Raw genomic sequence first — 16771 nt, 5'->3', positions numbered from 1 at the left:
GTATGCAGTATATTTGCCTTTGTTCATTTAATCCATGCCACACTTTTTCACAGTACTAGAAAAATTCAGTTATTAAGAGTTTATTATTTTCTGGTTGATAAAAAAAACCTGGTGTCATGAATATTCACTTTTAATAATCCAAGAAAAGAAACAGTGGCAAGCAGCAGGACAATTACTAAGAGACTTTGGCAAAATCATGGCGTCATTTCAGACATACGATAAGTGAACCTGAACATCAATGAGTGCAAAGTGATGCACTGTGGTCCTAGGATCTTACCTTATATATCTCAGGAGTGCTTCTGAGCTGTGGAAAGCTGTGTAGAAAGGGAATCTGGATGACTATGCTGAATTTTCTAAATCCCTATCAAGACAATGTGGAGACATAAAAAAGGAAAAAATCCTTGGGTATATACAGTACAACTGTAACAGTAGCAACTTTAACTCCAGGGAAGTTATGCTTAAGCTTTACAATGCACTAGTAATACCTCACTTAGAATATTGTCCTTGTACTCAGTTTTAAGCATCATAAGACAGATACCTTAAATATTAAATTATCAAACAAACAAAATGGGCTGAATGGCCTCTTCTCGTTTGTACCCTTCTTACGTTAAATCCTTGCTCTCTGCTGTGTGTTCTTGAATTTGAAAATGAGCCCAAACCAATCCCTTTTATCTGGAAACCAGAGTTGCATTGGAAGAATTCCGTTTTGTCATTGTGAAGCCCTAACATGACTCGGCATGGGTCTCCTTCCTTTGCACAAAATGCACGGTATCTGTTTTGTTTGAAAATAGGTCAAACGGGACCTGTCATAAACATGAAGAGGAAACCACCAAAAAAACTTTACCTGCAGGAATGTTTCCAATAGGAGACAGACAGGTACAGTACTGTAGCACTGCTGGGATGTGGAAGCAGTTGGGGCATGCTGTCAAAGCAGAGCCAAAAAGTTATTGCTGTTGCTTGCTATAGATTGCACTGCAAGACTGCACACCTAACTCACACAATCTGACATTCACAATGGAATGTTGGAAGTGAGCCAAAGAACGTACCGGGTATTGAAAACAAATTTGCGATCCTCTCCTTATTGTTTCTTTTGCTTCAAGTCCCTTGTCATTTTGTTAGTGAGTATCTAGGACATAATGATGAGCCTGACAAATTTAGGTTCTTTTTAAGAGGCATCTCTTTTGCAGAATCACATGTTTATTGTCCAAAACTAGGGAGCACAAAGGGCTTCACAAACAAATATTTCAGGCAGGAGGATGAACACTTTTAATCTCTTGCATCCGGTTTCTAGCAGCAAGTGTGATAATGTACAAAGTACAGTATTCGTAGGGAACCCCCCACACACACGGGCACCCCCTCCCAAAGGAAAAAAAACGTAAGTGACTGCAGACGTAATGAGACATGAATCTTGCATGAGAATATCTGCTGTATGAATTATGAAGAGGAAGATGTTTTTTCCTTTAAAATCAGATGTTGGCATTACAACTTATCAAATTCACGTTTATTAAAATTAGCATGGGAGAAAGCTGCTTTATATTGTTGCTACTAAGAAAGTAACATCAGTACCAGTCATGTAAAAGCATTCTCCAAATCGAGTGGTTATGAATTGTGTTTCCTGCAGACTTTGGAATGCCTTACTTATTAATTTAGAATAAATAAAAATTCAGGCTACTTTGCTGTTTGATCCCTTTTATAGACCTGCACCTATGTTTCCAAGACATTCTGTTCAACTGTTGGAAACACAGCTCCAGTTAAACAGTTGTACTTATTTTTGTAATTACCAGATGTAACGTAACAACCCCCCTAATTAAGTCGTGCAAGTTCAGACTAACCGCATCAGGCACTTAAGTAAAATATACTGTACAGTATGTGATCGGCTTCACTGTGCTGGAGATGCAAACACATTCATAGCATTTTATAGCTGATTTCCTGATAAGGATAATTTCAAAGTCATGTGATGCTCCATCACAAAGGAAACCATGCAAATGTTCTCAGAACAAAAATATACAATTATTTCCAGAAAATACCAAAAACTTTGAACATTAACTTTAACCCTGCATTCTGTTGAAAATTCACTGCAGTGTTCGTTTCACTGTGGAAAAGACAATTGTAGACCACTGAAGATAATTTCAGCTGTGAAATCTTTTAGGAAAGGACAGTACTCTTAAGATGTTTTGTGTGTGCTTCAGAAAATCCTGAAATAATCCACATCTGCACATCCCCTAAAGGAGAGTTCTTGGTATTGCATTGGCAGAAAGATTTGGCAGCTTCTGCTGTTTCTACTTGCATAGAGCCGGTACCCTGCTGCCTGGAAAGCCAGTATAAAGCTGCCAAAACTCTTTAGGAAGTACAAAAGATTGTATTTACTTTCTTTCCTTCAGTCAGTTCAATGTTATTGAATGCATGGGAATACTCTGACCATTCACTTTCTCATAGTAATTATTCTACACTTACTGTAAGCGACATAAATCTGTTTGAAATATTTATTTGTGTCTGATGCCAATTTACTGGATTTGAGAGCTTGCTAGCTTGCTGTCTGAAAATAATTAAAAACTCAAGTGATACATTCACTATACTCGTTAAGATTTATTTCAAATGCACTTTGATTTGTATAATTAAAATAATTTTAGCAAACGCTCACATGCAAGCCTTATGCAAAACTTAAATAAGGGGAGGGTGTGAGATTTTAGCCTTTTGGAATCTGCGGTGCAGTGGCTGTGCGTTCAGTACTTGTGTGTTTTAATTAAAGTAGTTTTGGTAGTTGGAAATGAAGAAGTAATAAGGAACTGTTTTTGGTGGCTCTCATAATGTGACGTGTTCTAATTAGGGCTGCACTGAGGCATGGTGAGATGCACTTGATCTTGCAGGTGGAGGTTCATTTCAGGAAATTACAACTCGCAGGCTGTTAAGACAAGAAATTCTTCTTTAAGGAAGTAGATGGGCCAACTGCATAGCCATGCCCTTCTTTGCAAAGGAAGAACCTTTATATCAAGCAAGACCAGAGAAAAAAAGCTGTGTTGCAAACAGGAACCATTGTTCATTCTGTGGTTTGTAATTTAAAATGAAGTTAGCCAAAATTCTGAGTAAAGCAGTTAGCAGACATATTGAAACAGAGCTCAACATGCCACCTGCAACTCACTCCAAAGGCTGTGTTATAAAAAATGCAATCACTGTTGCACAGCTTTTTGATGGCCTTCTTGTGGAAAGCAGTTTTCTGGTGTATTCTTATTTTGGACTTTAGATTGTATATGAAAAAGAGAGTATTTTCTTTTTGCATTATACTATATGTACTTCTGTAATATATATTGTGTAGTTGTCTTCATTTCTGCAGATGCCAACATCACCACGAAGTCATCAAAACGGAGCAGGAAAGAGGGTGCACAAAAGGGTGTTACTTTTAGACATAAAACCAAAATTAAGAAGCATGTTCTAAAAAGTTCATTCTCCTTTCCGTAAGCTGCCAAAAACTGATCTGACCCAATGAATGATTTATTGATGATCGTGGTAGCAGTTTTAATTTAATATCAAATGCCAACACTCAGTGATGGGTGACTCGTATTATTACTTTAAAATTACTAAAAATCTAAGCCATTACATAAAAATAGCCCACACTTGATTTTTTCATAGTGCGGTAGAATAATGAGTTGAATCAAGATCATTGTGCGTTATTAGCGGTTTGACACGTCGGCTTCTAGGAGGAAGCAGAGACAAGTATCAACTCTGGGCCATGAGCTCTTCTCCATGTGAAACTTTCCTAATGTCACTTTGAATCCAGTAGCAGCCCTGTTGCTATTGCTGTTGCTGCGGGCCTCCAGTTAAGGGTGAAAAAGGCATCTTTCTACAGTACGAGTGTGGGCTGGAAGAAGAAGACACCAGAGGTGACTTTAGTAAGCGTGCCGTTATTTCTTAATGCCGTTTACTACCTTTCAGTCTTACTGTTAGGAATGAAGATGAGAACCGGACACGAAGGAAGTCCCAGGAGACCAAGCTGGAGACCATACCAAACTGTGAAGCTTGGTGAGTCTGCTTCTCCTCCGTTTTTTTTTACATGTATTCTCCATTTCATTAGGTTTTTTTTCTTTTAACCTTCAATTTGAATCTGACTTTCCCTTTATGTTATTTATTTTATCTACATACCTCCCTTTTCCACATTTTTCCACAGGATGTGGTCCACATTTTTCTTGTTGTGTTAAGAGCCATTGTAGGTTCCGCAATAGTTTGAGCCAGTCTTTTACAAAAAATCCATCCAATAAATGATTGAAATTTAGTTGGGCCTGCTGTTAGGACATGAACCTGACTTTTTTTATTCCCTCTGCTGACCAGAATTACAGTATGATCACACAATATGGTAGTTATGTTATGTTAGAGATGTAGTTCTTTAATAACTGTTGCTTTGTGTGCCGAAGTCAAAGATGCTGGAGGGGTGAGAGACGGAGCACAGCATCTTGAATATCACTCCAGTGAATGAAAGAGTCCTGTCAAAATCTTCCTAAATCCTTGTGAGGATGCAAACACTGGGGAAGAGTGGATCTCCCAGTATATAAACTGAGTAAAACCAGACAGCTCTGGTCATCAGCATCAGGTTTAACACCGGTAAACTCATGGGTTGCAACAATCTTAGAAAGGGAGAATTTTATTAAAAAACTAACAAGTTAGAGGTGACAGCTATTCGTCAGATTCCCAACGTCCAGCCAAAAGGTCTCCTCTACGGTATATGGTATATTTGTTCCCGTCCACTGGAAGAGTCCTGTCTGCTTCACACCATGGAGCCTTGCATGTTGAGTCACTTAACGTTCTCTTCTAAATATCAATGTGTTCATTGTGAATTTAATGTGAGCGTAGATTTTTATTTTTAAAAAACATATTCAGGCAACTTGTAAAAATTTCACTTTCTCCTGTAGTTCATTTTAACTCAGCTCTGAACAACCAAATCAGCTTACTAGTGGCTTAATTGGTCACCAGCTTCTCAAGTGAAATTTCTAAGGATTTTGACTGGGATGCATGTTCCATTTGTAACCGTCCCAGGAGTTGATCCTGGTTAGTTAATTTTATCCAGTCTACCCTTTGTGTGCTCAAATAATCATGCACCGCAGGTCACAGTTAACTAATGACATGGCCTGGGTTCAAACCAGTGACATGGACCACAAGGCTCATTAAGGCACATGCTCCCAGCAAGTACCTTAAATGGTGGAGGCACTCGGGAGACCTGGCAATACATTTCTCTCTTTCTTCTCATGTAGCACCAAACCATCAACAGAGGAGATGCGCATTTGGGCACAGTCCTTTGACAAGCTGATGAAAAATCCAGCAGGAAGAAACGTCTTCAGGGAATTCTTAAGGACTGAGTACAGTGAGGAGAACATGCTGTTTTGGTTGGCTTGTGAAGACCTCAAGAAAGAAATCAACAAATCGGTCATTGAAGAGAAAGCACGGATGATCTATGAGGATTACATTTCCATACTCTCACCCAAGGAGGTAATATGTGAATGAATGCAATCATTAGAAATGCTCTTAATGATGCACAGACTACACACATGTTTAAGTCAGTTACGTAGAGAACCAAAGTCAGTTCATAAAAGAAACTGTCTTTGATGTATATGTTTAGAATACCAGCAACCCCGTGACAACAGATTGCTTTAATCTACAAGCCACTCAGTTTTATTAGTACTGTAAAATAAAGGAAACATTATACATATAAGACTTTGTTAAAAGCCTGTTGGGGATGGAACCGAATCGCGAGACTTACTTTTTCACAAGTGTCACACAGCATGCATGTTTTTGCCTGTTAGAAATGACATTTAAGATATGCGTAGAATAGCTTTTCAGAAAGGGTTACTTTCATTTCCTTAAAATAGCTTTTTTTCTGGTCATTGTGTTGAATAAGAATGTATTGTTTTTACTTAATTATTTCTCTTTCCTGGAATTGTTTTTAAAACAGCTATGCGCTTTGAAATTGTGATTTTTTCATATAATACAGTACATATATTTTCTTTCACACATTAGTCTGTAGTTAATTTCTATGCTCTTGTTTCTGTGGTTAAATAAGCAAAGAGGGAACGGAAACCTTTTGAATTCCAAAGGAAATGAAATGCACAAAAGCAATTTAAGAGTCTGATTAATGTTTAAAAGATGTATTAGATATGTTTCATTTCTATCAAATCGCAATTGCTTTTTTTTCCTCAGTTAGAATGAGTTCAGTATATAATCAATACGATTCTTTTTATTATACATGCTTCTTAGCTGTAGCTATCTCTAGCTATGCTGGAGAACAAGTAATAATGAATTTTGGTCTATGTGGATGGAGAAAGACTTTATTGTTCTTTTTTAACTGAAACGTTAGCCCATGTAGTCCAGTACATGTATGAGCTTTTTCACTGCACTCATATAATGTTAAAGGCAGTACAGTTTATACAAAGGTAGCTTAACCTGATGTCCTTTTGGGAAAGGTTTAATGAGAAATATTATTCATCAGTTACAGATTTGATTCAGACTACGATTAGGATTATGGTCTATTACTGTCATACAGTTGGTCTAGTGTTTAGTTTATATCACTCTATCAATACTATAAATTTAAATACATGTAATTGATAAAACATTTGTATGTGCCATTCTCAGCCCCAGATTTGGAGTGTTAAATTAAGTTGTAGTCTTTATTTGGAAGTATAATGCAGACTACTTTCATAATTTATAGTAACTAGTGATACTTATTCTGAAAGTACCAATTTTATTACAAATCCAGGAACTCCAGTGTTTGCTTTTTGGTGGTTTTAAATTCAGCAGTTAAACTGAAATGAGTGAAACAAAGAATATCATAGTACTGTATATGTGTGTTGGCAATATAAAATAAATAATGTGATATGTTTGCTTCATGTAGAGGGACCCATGTTTTTACTAAAATTATTTTTTTACATTTTCTATTAGCACTGTGCTTTGGTGGCATTAAATTTCAAGGGTTTTTCTATAAGGAGATGAAGCTGTTTCTTTCTTCATCTAAACTACAATTCTTTTATGTTTAATTTTTTAACCTCTGCATATACATTTTCAGAGCACTTTTCCTTAGTAAGATCAAACTTGAATTAATTAAAGTCTCTGTAGATTAAGCTAAATTACATGATCTCAGCCTTATGTAATTTGCTCTTTATTTTGAGAATGATCATATTGTGACAACACAGAGGACTTTATTCTTCAACAAACCATAAAAAGCAGCCAGTTTTAAGGCCTTGCTTTAACAGGAATCTTTTCATGAAAGGTGTGTCTCACTCCAGCCTAATTCTTGATGTTTATTGTATCTTCTTGTCATTTTAATTTTTTTTCTGCTTTTATTTTTTTATGTCATGCAGGTAAGCCTTGATTCAAGAGTCCGTGAAGTCATTAACAGGAAAATGCAGGAGCCCACCTCTCAAACATTTGAAGATGCGCAGCTTCAAATTTACACCCTAATGCACAGAGACTCCTACCCTAGGTTTCTGAACTCGCCTATATACAAGTCACTGCTTCAGAGTGGTTCTCGTTCCTCCTCAGAGTCATAGGCCCCCTCTCTCCACTGCACAACCACTAAGGAGAATCCAGATCCTTATGGATTTTATTTTTTACCCCTTTTTAACTTGCCATGTTGGAATTGCTGATCTACAGACTAACTGGAAGAAACAGGGTCATCACATGATATTCTTCTATCATTCCACTACTATGCGTACAGCTACTACAGCGTTTACTACTGATTTTTATTCTTTTTTTTTTCCCTGATGCCACACGAATGGAGGAGAACTGTAAAGAACGCTGCAATAAGACGCTGGAGCCTATTAAAAGTTCTAAAACGGTGGTAGAGCTGATCACCGCTGGCCTTTTACTCTTGTGAACCTGACCTTTCCACTGTCTTTCTGGTGTGTTTGTTGATGTTGATGAGGTGGGAGTTTAAATTGACCTGAACTAGGGGTGGGGCTGCCAGCGATTGTTTACAAAGCTAAAGAAAGGACGATTAGGGTTTACCGTGCTAAAATGCATCCCAGTGTCAAGTAGACAATGCCACTGTTTAATACATGTACTCATATTCGGGGTGTATAAATCAGTTTGGAACATCAAGCTTTGCAGTCCAGCTAATTCATTATGAAAGAAGCCCATATTCTGTGGAATATTCTGTGGAAAATTATGTCAAAGGCTCTAATTTCTGAGGTGAGGTGCTATAGAGCTTCTAGCTCCCACACTTACTGTAACTGATCCCTTCCCAAAACACATAGGGGATAAAATATCGAATGACGGCTGTTTTTTGTTGCTGCTGTTGTTGTTGTTGTTGTGCATGGTTTAGCTGTTTAATTGTCTAAAAAAATCAAAGATTATTTTTTTCAGGTCATTTTAAAATGTTAAATACTATTTGAGCTGGTGAAGAATAAACATCAGCAGCAGCCTTTGGATCAGAAGGCTTTAGCTGCAGTAGAGTCACCCAGTGGAAAGCAACTACTTTCAAACAAAGTACAGCCAGTAAACTAGCGTTTTATGGTCATTATCACTCGTGTTGCGGACAGCAGTCTGGCATGGGCATACTGAAGGTACCTCATGCTGCGTTCCGAGAATTGCTAGACTGGATTCCACAGAACCAAGAAGGCAGGGTCTTTCATAATAAATGACACTTGCAACTGCTTACTTAGTTTACGGATTGGGTTTGTGCACAGTCAGATTCTATCAAAGTTTAAAAAAGGTTGCAAAGAGAATATTTGACAAGATAGCCAAATAACGAAAGACCACCAAAGGGGTGTTTTAGTTAAAGTTTTAATAGTGTTACTCTTACATGGATCAAAGGTGTAAAAGTGGGCAAAATGATTTTAATGTATTCATTTTTAAATTAAATTCACCTGAGGCATTTGTTCCCTATTAAATGCATATGTGTATGCAGCTGTGTGTATGTGTATATACATAGAATATGTATCTTACATAGAACACCTCTCAGGGTTATGGTGTCTTTTAAGAGCAAGCAGTCGGCAAGAATTATGGGAATGTAAATATTAATTTGCTCTGTCCCTTTCACAGCATTAGAAAGCGGATCCTTTTAGGAAGACTTTTAGACAAGGCAGAAACAGAAGTATGTGTAGACAGTTCAGCTTTCAAGCATCTTGAAATGGCCAGAGATAATTAATAATCAAATTCCAATTATGTATATCATATATATATATATGCACAGTGTATATACATATAATGTACTGTATGTGTGTTCCTGAGTGTAGATTGGTACTCATAATCAGTATGATAAATTAGGGACATACCATTGTTGCTGTTCCAGTTTGCTATCCACTGCTCTGTTGGAGAGAGGTGATTGTACATCTGGCACTGTACCCAGTTCTTGAAATATTATTCATATAACCTATACGTCCTTTGAAATCATTCTGTCGATATGCACTAACACGTTTTCATGTGTTTCTGCAGCATAAATCTGAGGGCAACTGTATTACCTCCAGCTCTTGCGAAGCTTTTGATATAATTCTTGACGATATCAGAAAGGAACATTTTTTAGGCATCTCTCCTTAACGGATGACGTTCAGTAAGTCTTCTTTCCCATAATGTGCCTCAGTCCCGACACAGTGGGATCACTTCTGTGGAAGGAAGAGCCTTATATTTTAATTAGCAGTGTGCATCAGGCTGATATTGACAAGAAATACATATCAGTTATTAGTTAAACCTGACAGATAAGCCTTGCTGAGTTACCAAATAGTTACAGTTTACCCAGTCATACATTTTCTGCATCTTTTATACAGATCACAATGTGGTTTTTTAAGGTATATTTATTGTACTATGTACAAAGGGAGGTAAAAAAACATTTTTTCTGTACCGATCCCGTGTTTTAAGTGAACATTGCTCCATACCTAAGAAATGACCTTTGGCTAATTTGCTACACTTACATGTGCTTAAAAATTGACCAGCCATTTAGAAAATATATATATGTGTATTCTAAAACCACTTGTATAGATTTATTGTCAGAGAAATTTTTTTGTTATTTTCTTCAAAAAAAAGTGTAATATATTTTTTACTTCACAGGCTACAACTTTGGCATTTGATTTGCCAAAAAAAATGCCTTTATCAGATAAGGTAACTAAGACTAAAATAATCTTAATTTTATCTAAATATTTATAATGTTGCTGCTTCTGGGGGATATAGTGATTAATAGCTTTATATTTCTAAGCCCTTGCAAGTTTATATTACACTGTGGTTGAGCTCTGCAACTTTTTTCCAATTCTTTACTTTTCTTAAAGAATACCGGCTTACCACAAAAAACCTTCCTCTGAAATTTTTCGTTTTTGCTTTATTAAATACAAGAAGTATCGCATGCATTGTTTGTAATTATAACATTGGAAAAAAATATTTTTTAGTACTTTGTCAAATAAAACAGAGGCTTTCCTGTACATTTGACACGATTGCCCTGTTCTGTTACTTCAAGCCATTATCAGTTAGTACATCCCCAGTATACACTGAAGATAGCCAAGAATGCATCAAGTGAAGTCTGGCTGTGTGTTCATGCAGAGATGAGAGATGTTTGTGTAACGTTTACAACTGAGAAAAAAAAGCTTTTTAAGCATTCTAATTTGCAATATTCCTTGCAAAAAAATTAATAATTTTTCATTTTAGAACAGTTTTTTTTTAATTTAATGAGTATTTAAAAAGAAGCGCTGCAATTTTTAATGCTCTTCTTTTAGAGTAACAAATGCTTCGGGTGTAAAATTATTTTTCTGCTTTGAGGTTTAAAATGATGTGCATCATGAGAATTTATATATATGTGTATATACATTAATTATTAGATATATAAACATATATATATATATTTTGGGGGATGAATGCTATGTTTACCATGTTAAGTGAAGTGATTGTTGCCTGTCCAGAAAGTGCAAGGTTTCTGTGATTTTTGCTGAAGGCTTTTCATGCCATGAAGACCCTATGCCCTTTAACATAGTTTCTCGACACTCGATGTACTCAGGATCATGAAGAGACTGCCAGTTTGGAGGCTTAGTTTCTAATTGACTATACAGCTGTGTTGGCTAGCTTTGTGAAAGCAGAGCATTGTTGCGCCGTGTTTAGAATGCATGTTCTGTCACTCTCCAGACGATCTGACAGGTGGCTTGCATCTCATATGGAAAAATATAAAAATAAAAAGACAAAGAAACAGAGCTCCCTGTGGTTTCATGTAAGAAAATTATTTTCCCAAATCAGGAGAATGGATCTGTAGGCTAGACTCCCAAATTTCAGTTAATCTAACTTTAAATACAATGTTGATCTGTGATGGTGTGTGCGGTTTGGACTTGTACAGTATAACTGTCTGGTTCAGAGAAGTTAGCTCCCTTCTCTAGCATATTGTTTGTTAAAAAAGGAAACCACACACTTTTGCACCTGTTCAAAATGTTGAATAATGCCAATATACATTGGTCATCTTTCAAGGTGTAAAAAGTCTTTGGCAAGACACAGGACATTGCTGTTGTTCATTTATTGTGATCATGAAAAAAGACTACTCCTTCAGGTCTAGAAAACAATTACATGCCATTTATAAACTATTAGGCTCTCAAATGTTGTTGGGTTCCATTTGACTGTTTTCTGTCAATATATCCAGACAATGCCGTGTCTTACAGGTACAATGTATAGAACTTTTTTTGGTTGACTGTCTTTCTTTAGTTTGGTCTTGTGCTATTACACGTTGATTCGAAATGTTCAGCAAATAGCTACTTTCATATGATTTCCAGTTTGGTGTAATGAGAAATTGCAGCACAGTTCAATCTCTGTAGTTTCGTGTTAGTTAGTAATCATACCTGTAATTCATTGCCACTGCTGCTCTTAACTCTCACCCTGGAATGGTGGGTATTCATCCTAATACCGTATGAGGTTTATAACTGTTACTGTATCTTTCCCTTTTGTGAACTAAAAATGTTTTCACCATATTTGAGGAAGCAGTAAGAAATTGAAATATATAGATATGTTACAAATCCAAATATAATGTTGATCCCTAGTTTTTGGTATTTGAAAAAGGTTAGTAAACTTAATAAGTTTTAGACATATTCTAAATTGCACACAGATAAAAAACGTTATTTAACAATGACTGAGAGAGGTGCTGAGAGACAAGCAGTTGCACAATAAAGAGAAGCAATTATTCCAAGTGTTTAACAAACCTCAAGTTTACATGAAGTGGGCATTAATTATAACGCATGGTACAGTTATGGCAAAATGTAGCTAAGGTGGCTCACTGTGTTAAATTTTACCAACCCCCCCCCCCCATCCTCCTCCGACCCAAACCCCTGATTCAGCAGTCAGCAACTGGCCTGGGGATTTCTAGATAACGGTGCTTTGAAAATGCGTCAGGTGTCTAGTATATATTTTTAAGACATTCATGTTTTTATAAACTGTGAAATTATTATTAGCAGTAAACAAGTTTAACCAAAAGTGGTTATTTGTACTTTTTTTTCCCTCTGGCTTATTTATGTTTTGTTAAAAATTCTCATTTGTCCAGGTGAGCAGCCAATTTTGCGCCTTATTTTAAAGGAGATGGTTGAAATCTACACCAGCCCAATCAGCTTCCTTTCCTCTCTCTCTTTTGAGCCTTCCTGGCTGCACGTTGTGGCGTATGCTTTTGAGAAGCCTTGTTTAGAAGGGTTTGCAGGTTACATGCATGAGGTCAGAGTGCCATAGAAAGTGTTTTTCAACCGATTTCAGTCTTCTGTGTCAGACTTTTGAACAGTTATTTATTAGTGTTCTTTTTTTATCATGTTTGAAATACATGGATGAACTACAGGACCAAATTTTTATTTTTTTAATTTGTATTAATCTGTTGCAAGGGTCTATAAGCAACCCAGGTATGTTCATAAATTTCGTAGTTACTGCTCCACTTTTCCAGTCGGTTGTATTGAGGCCTAAGATAACATAAGACCTCGGAATTATCATTAACCTAGACTGGGATGACCTGTAAGTCTACATAATGGTGGATAAAATTAGCAAATATCTGTTTAATTATTCAAATAAAAAAAAATGTTTTATTCACATATGCTGTACAGGATGCTCTTTGCTTCAGAAATGTCTGGAAGTGAAACCAATTTTATGTACAAAGTTGAAAGGTAACTAGTGAAACTTGATCTTTAACAATAAAAGGCAAACAATGGACAAGGATTTCTAGGTACAATCAAAACTTTTGTAAAAAAAAAGCCAACAAAATACGGTTCATTTTTTTAATGAATAGTTTGTGTGTTAATAATACAATCAATAAGGTTATTTTTGCTGGGGGGGAACAATTTTTCCCTTCTGTTGAATTAATATTCTTAACCCTTTCCTTGAGTTTTACAGTTGTGAATGTTCCTTTTGGCTTGTTTTGTTGTTTTTTTTTTATTTGCAGTGAGTCGACTATTGTATAAGTGCTTTTAGGTTACATTTTAATTGGATCAATAGACATCACATTACAAATGAGCTCAGTCTTTCACTGGCCCTATCCAAAAACATTGGATATACTGTAGAACCTGGGAGCATTAGATCTATAAAAATAACAGGAAGATTATAGATATGCAGGAGACCATACACATGGTGTGTCACAGGGCTTCGGCAAACAGCCCTTCCCAGATCTCCACCGTTGTCAAGTAAACTCTCCCTTCCAGGAATCTGTCCCTTTTCTGCCCAGTGGCACAAACACACGTGGGTTCAAATTGTAACAACCACTGTCACTTACCAGTACACTTTTCTCCACAGGTGCAAAGGCTTACAACAATGGCATAAAAAGCATGACATTTCAAAACCAGTTTTTTTCCTACCTTTCAAGACTGCTCTCAAGAAACTAGCGGCCTTGAAGTACAATGACCCTTTAGAAAGAATCTTTTTTTAATCAAAATTGGATATGTAAATATACTGTATTAGACATGAACCGATGGTAAAAATTCAAAATATTTCCACTTATTGAACCAAATAATAAAATAAACTTGTAGTAAACAATATAGATTACAATTTTAAACTCATTTTGGGGGGTTATGGATTTGATAATTAATGTTTTAAAATACCTGTTAGCCATTTGCACCATGGTGTGAGAGAAGCTGCCATATGGAGGAAAGCTCAGTGAAGTGAAAGAGCCACTTTGCATTGTCTGGTGTGCAAAAAATTCCTTTGATAGCTTCCAGCATTCATAAAACTTTTCCTTGGTTACTGAACTGCAAACAGACAGAACTGATATAAACCATATTTTTGAAAGATCTGTTTCTGTCATAGTTTAAATGCTGCCTGTGCAGTTCCTATATTTTCCATCTCTTTTCCTTGGACACAATATCTGTAATAGGGAATAGGTCACAGTTAGATCTTTGCTCTTCATGGAGAAAATCTCATTCATCCCCTATTAACCTCATCCCACATTCCAACAGGGCCAGAGCTTAACTGAAAAGCAAGCAGTGCAAGTGCCTCAGTAACAACAATATTAAGTATCCTTTCAACTGCATTAAGACAGATTTGATGTGTTATTACTGTAATAGCTCTATTCAGACTGAAGTTTAACTTGGTTTGTGCTGTTTTATTTTCAAACCGCTGTTCCTATCTGTGGCTAATTGCAACAAATTCCAAATGAGTTTGGCATGGACATTGTCATCGGGCACACCCTAGTTTGGGGAAGCCATTAACCTACGCAAGTTTGTTTTCTACATTTTCTGCCAAGACAGGCAAGTGTCTATGGGACTCAGAATGGTACCATCTACTAGTCTCGTAATTTAATTTTTTTTTGTCACTTGTAAAACATTCACCCCAAAAGTCCCAAAACCATTAATGATACATTTCAGTTTTTAAATTAATATAATTCAGTCGCTGAACTGTGGTGAGGCACTTAGCCTAGACAAGGAGAACATACTATTGGATGTGACGTTTTCCGCTAAGATTTCAAACCTCAGACTTTGAAGGCTTAACTTATGACAGGCTTTTACACTGATGAACCGCTGTATGTCACTATGTAAGCATCTAGGCTGTGTTGCAAAAAAAGTGTTCTGAGCAATGTAGGCCCTTTTTTTTGTTATACTGTATAACATACTGTAGAGTGATCTGTTCTTGGCACTGGTCATTGTTCCACTTGTATAAAATATAGCAAGACTATAACCTCTGTAGATGAAATGTTTCATTCATAATATCTAAAATGTAGCCAAAGTCTTGCTCTTTCCAACGGTGGCAACTCCTTACTACTGTATTACTGGATTTGAAAAGCCTGTGTAATTCACTGATGTCTAAAACAGATAATTTAAAAAGATATTTAAAAAATGAATTCTACCCTGCATTCATTTTTAAGCTATTCAAATTTGCTCTGCACAGAATTATAAAAAATAACGGTCATAGTTTTGCTGTCATTAAGGGCTCCTTATTTTCCATTTTCCTTCCAAGACATAACATAAAAATGTTTGCTTCATTCATGAATACGTCATTTTGACACTGCTCTTATTCATCTTGAGAGATTCATTGTTTCATTAATGGAACAAGAAATGAAGTTTCAAAACACCTGTGCATAATGCAAAAAAAGAATGTATTCCAATTCATGCAGGGTAAAATGCATTTTTAATGCATACATATTATATTAAACAGGAATCCACTCTTAAAAAGCTGTGACTGCATGTTTCATAATTATTCTGTACCATTCAAAATTTTTAGGAAGCATTTATGATGTTTTTATCCTCTGAAACACCAGTTTTCCCTGATTGTTTTACAGTGGTGTATGTTTAAGTGCCCAAAAACTTTCTTGACTGCTGTAATAGGTATGTTATGTATTGTATGTTGGATTGCAGCAAGTTTTTAACTTTGATTTAGTATCAACATTTTTGGGGGGAAATTATACTTGTAGCAGATTAAGCTGTGCCAATTACAATATCATACATTTCGGGCTAAAAATGTATTTGAACCTAAATGTATATTTGTGCAAAAGTAAATGTTAAAATTGAACCCTGGCTTGAAGAATGTACTTAATCGAAGTTCTGGGAAGTTGTTTGTTATTCTGGAAAGACATGGCTGCCCTAGGGTATTAAGTTTACAATTGCAGACATTCTTCAATTAAAATGCCTCCAGAGGTTTTTTTTATCAACCTTGTGTATTGTATGAGTTCACCTTAACTCATGCAATTTGGTAATTGTACTTGGTTTTTATTTCAATTGAGCTGCATGAAATTTTAATACACTTTACTGAGGAGTATGTTTTAAAACAAAAAGAAGTATTTACATTGAAATGTGTTGATTCAGGGGAATGGACACTGCAGCTTTCGAAGCTTTTCTTAATTTTGCTGCTAAATTCCCTGGTCAGGACCGATTTACTGAAATTATTTACGGGGAAGTCATTTTTTTTTACAAATTACTTTTATTTAGACCCCTTTCTTATTTTATAACCATACCCACCCCCCCCCACACACACACCCTTACAGGACCTATTGTAGTTTTGCACCTTGTAAACTTTTGTTTCTACTGTTTGAAAAAAAAATAAAATTTAAAGTTAACTAAATGCTTTGCTCTGAATTTATTGCACTGAGGATTACAAAGAACTGAAAACACCAATTAGGAAAACACCGGAAGAAACGTGGCAATCTGTGTCTGATATCACAGTATTTGAAAGTGTGCTTGAAGCAAATTTGCAGAAAGAGGAAATATAGTGGGACGTGGAAATAGGATTATTATTTTGTTTGAAATGCAAAAATTTGAGGGAAGAAACCAGAGCACCCACACAAACATGGGGAGAACATACATTCATGAAGTCATGTTGAAGAACTGTTTTTCATGCATTGATTCAAATTGTTCCCACTTTTGAAGTTGATTCTGGG

At 36.1% G+C, this 16771-nt stretch overlaps 1 protein-coding gene across 7 annotated transcripts in view; it reads left to right on the top strand.

The window, feature by feature from the left end:
• The window catches only part of rgs19 (regulator of G protein signaling 19), a 45662-nt gene extending 29207 nt beyond the window's left edge, over positions 1-16455 (top strand). For 6 of the 7 annotated variants that reach the window (XM_015365139.2, XM_015365141.2, XM_069179306.1 and 3 more), the window contains 3 exons: positions 3931-4017; positions 5241-5475; positions 7341-16455. In XM_015365139.2, coding sequence (XP_015220625.1) covers positions 3931-4017; positions 5241-5475; positions 7341-7529 — 511 coding nt within the window. In that variant the 3' untranslated portion in view covers positions 7530-16455. The remainder of the gene's footprint in view (positions 1-3930; positions 4018-5240; positions 5476-7340) is intronic. The other variant, XM_006639616.3, reaches the window with a different exon arrangement.
• Positions 16456-16771: the final 316 nt, after the last annotated feature.

This window comes from Lepisosteus oculatus, chromosome 16, assembly GCF_040954835.1.
Source record: "Lepisosteus oculatus isolate fLepOcu1 chromosome 16, fLepOcu1.hap2, whole genome shotgun sequence".
NCBI lineage: Eukaryota > Metazoa > Chordata > Actinopteri > Semionotiformes > Lepisosteidae > Lepisosteus > Lepisosteus oculatus.
Note: the sequence above shows the minus strand (reverse complement) of the source record. Positions and strands in the feature narration are given on the sequence as shown.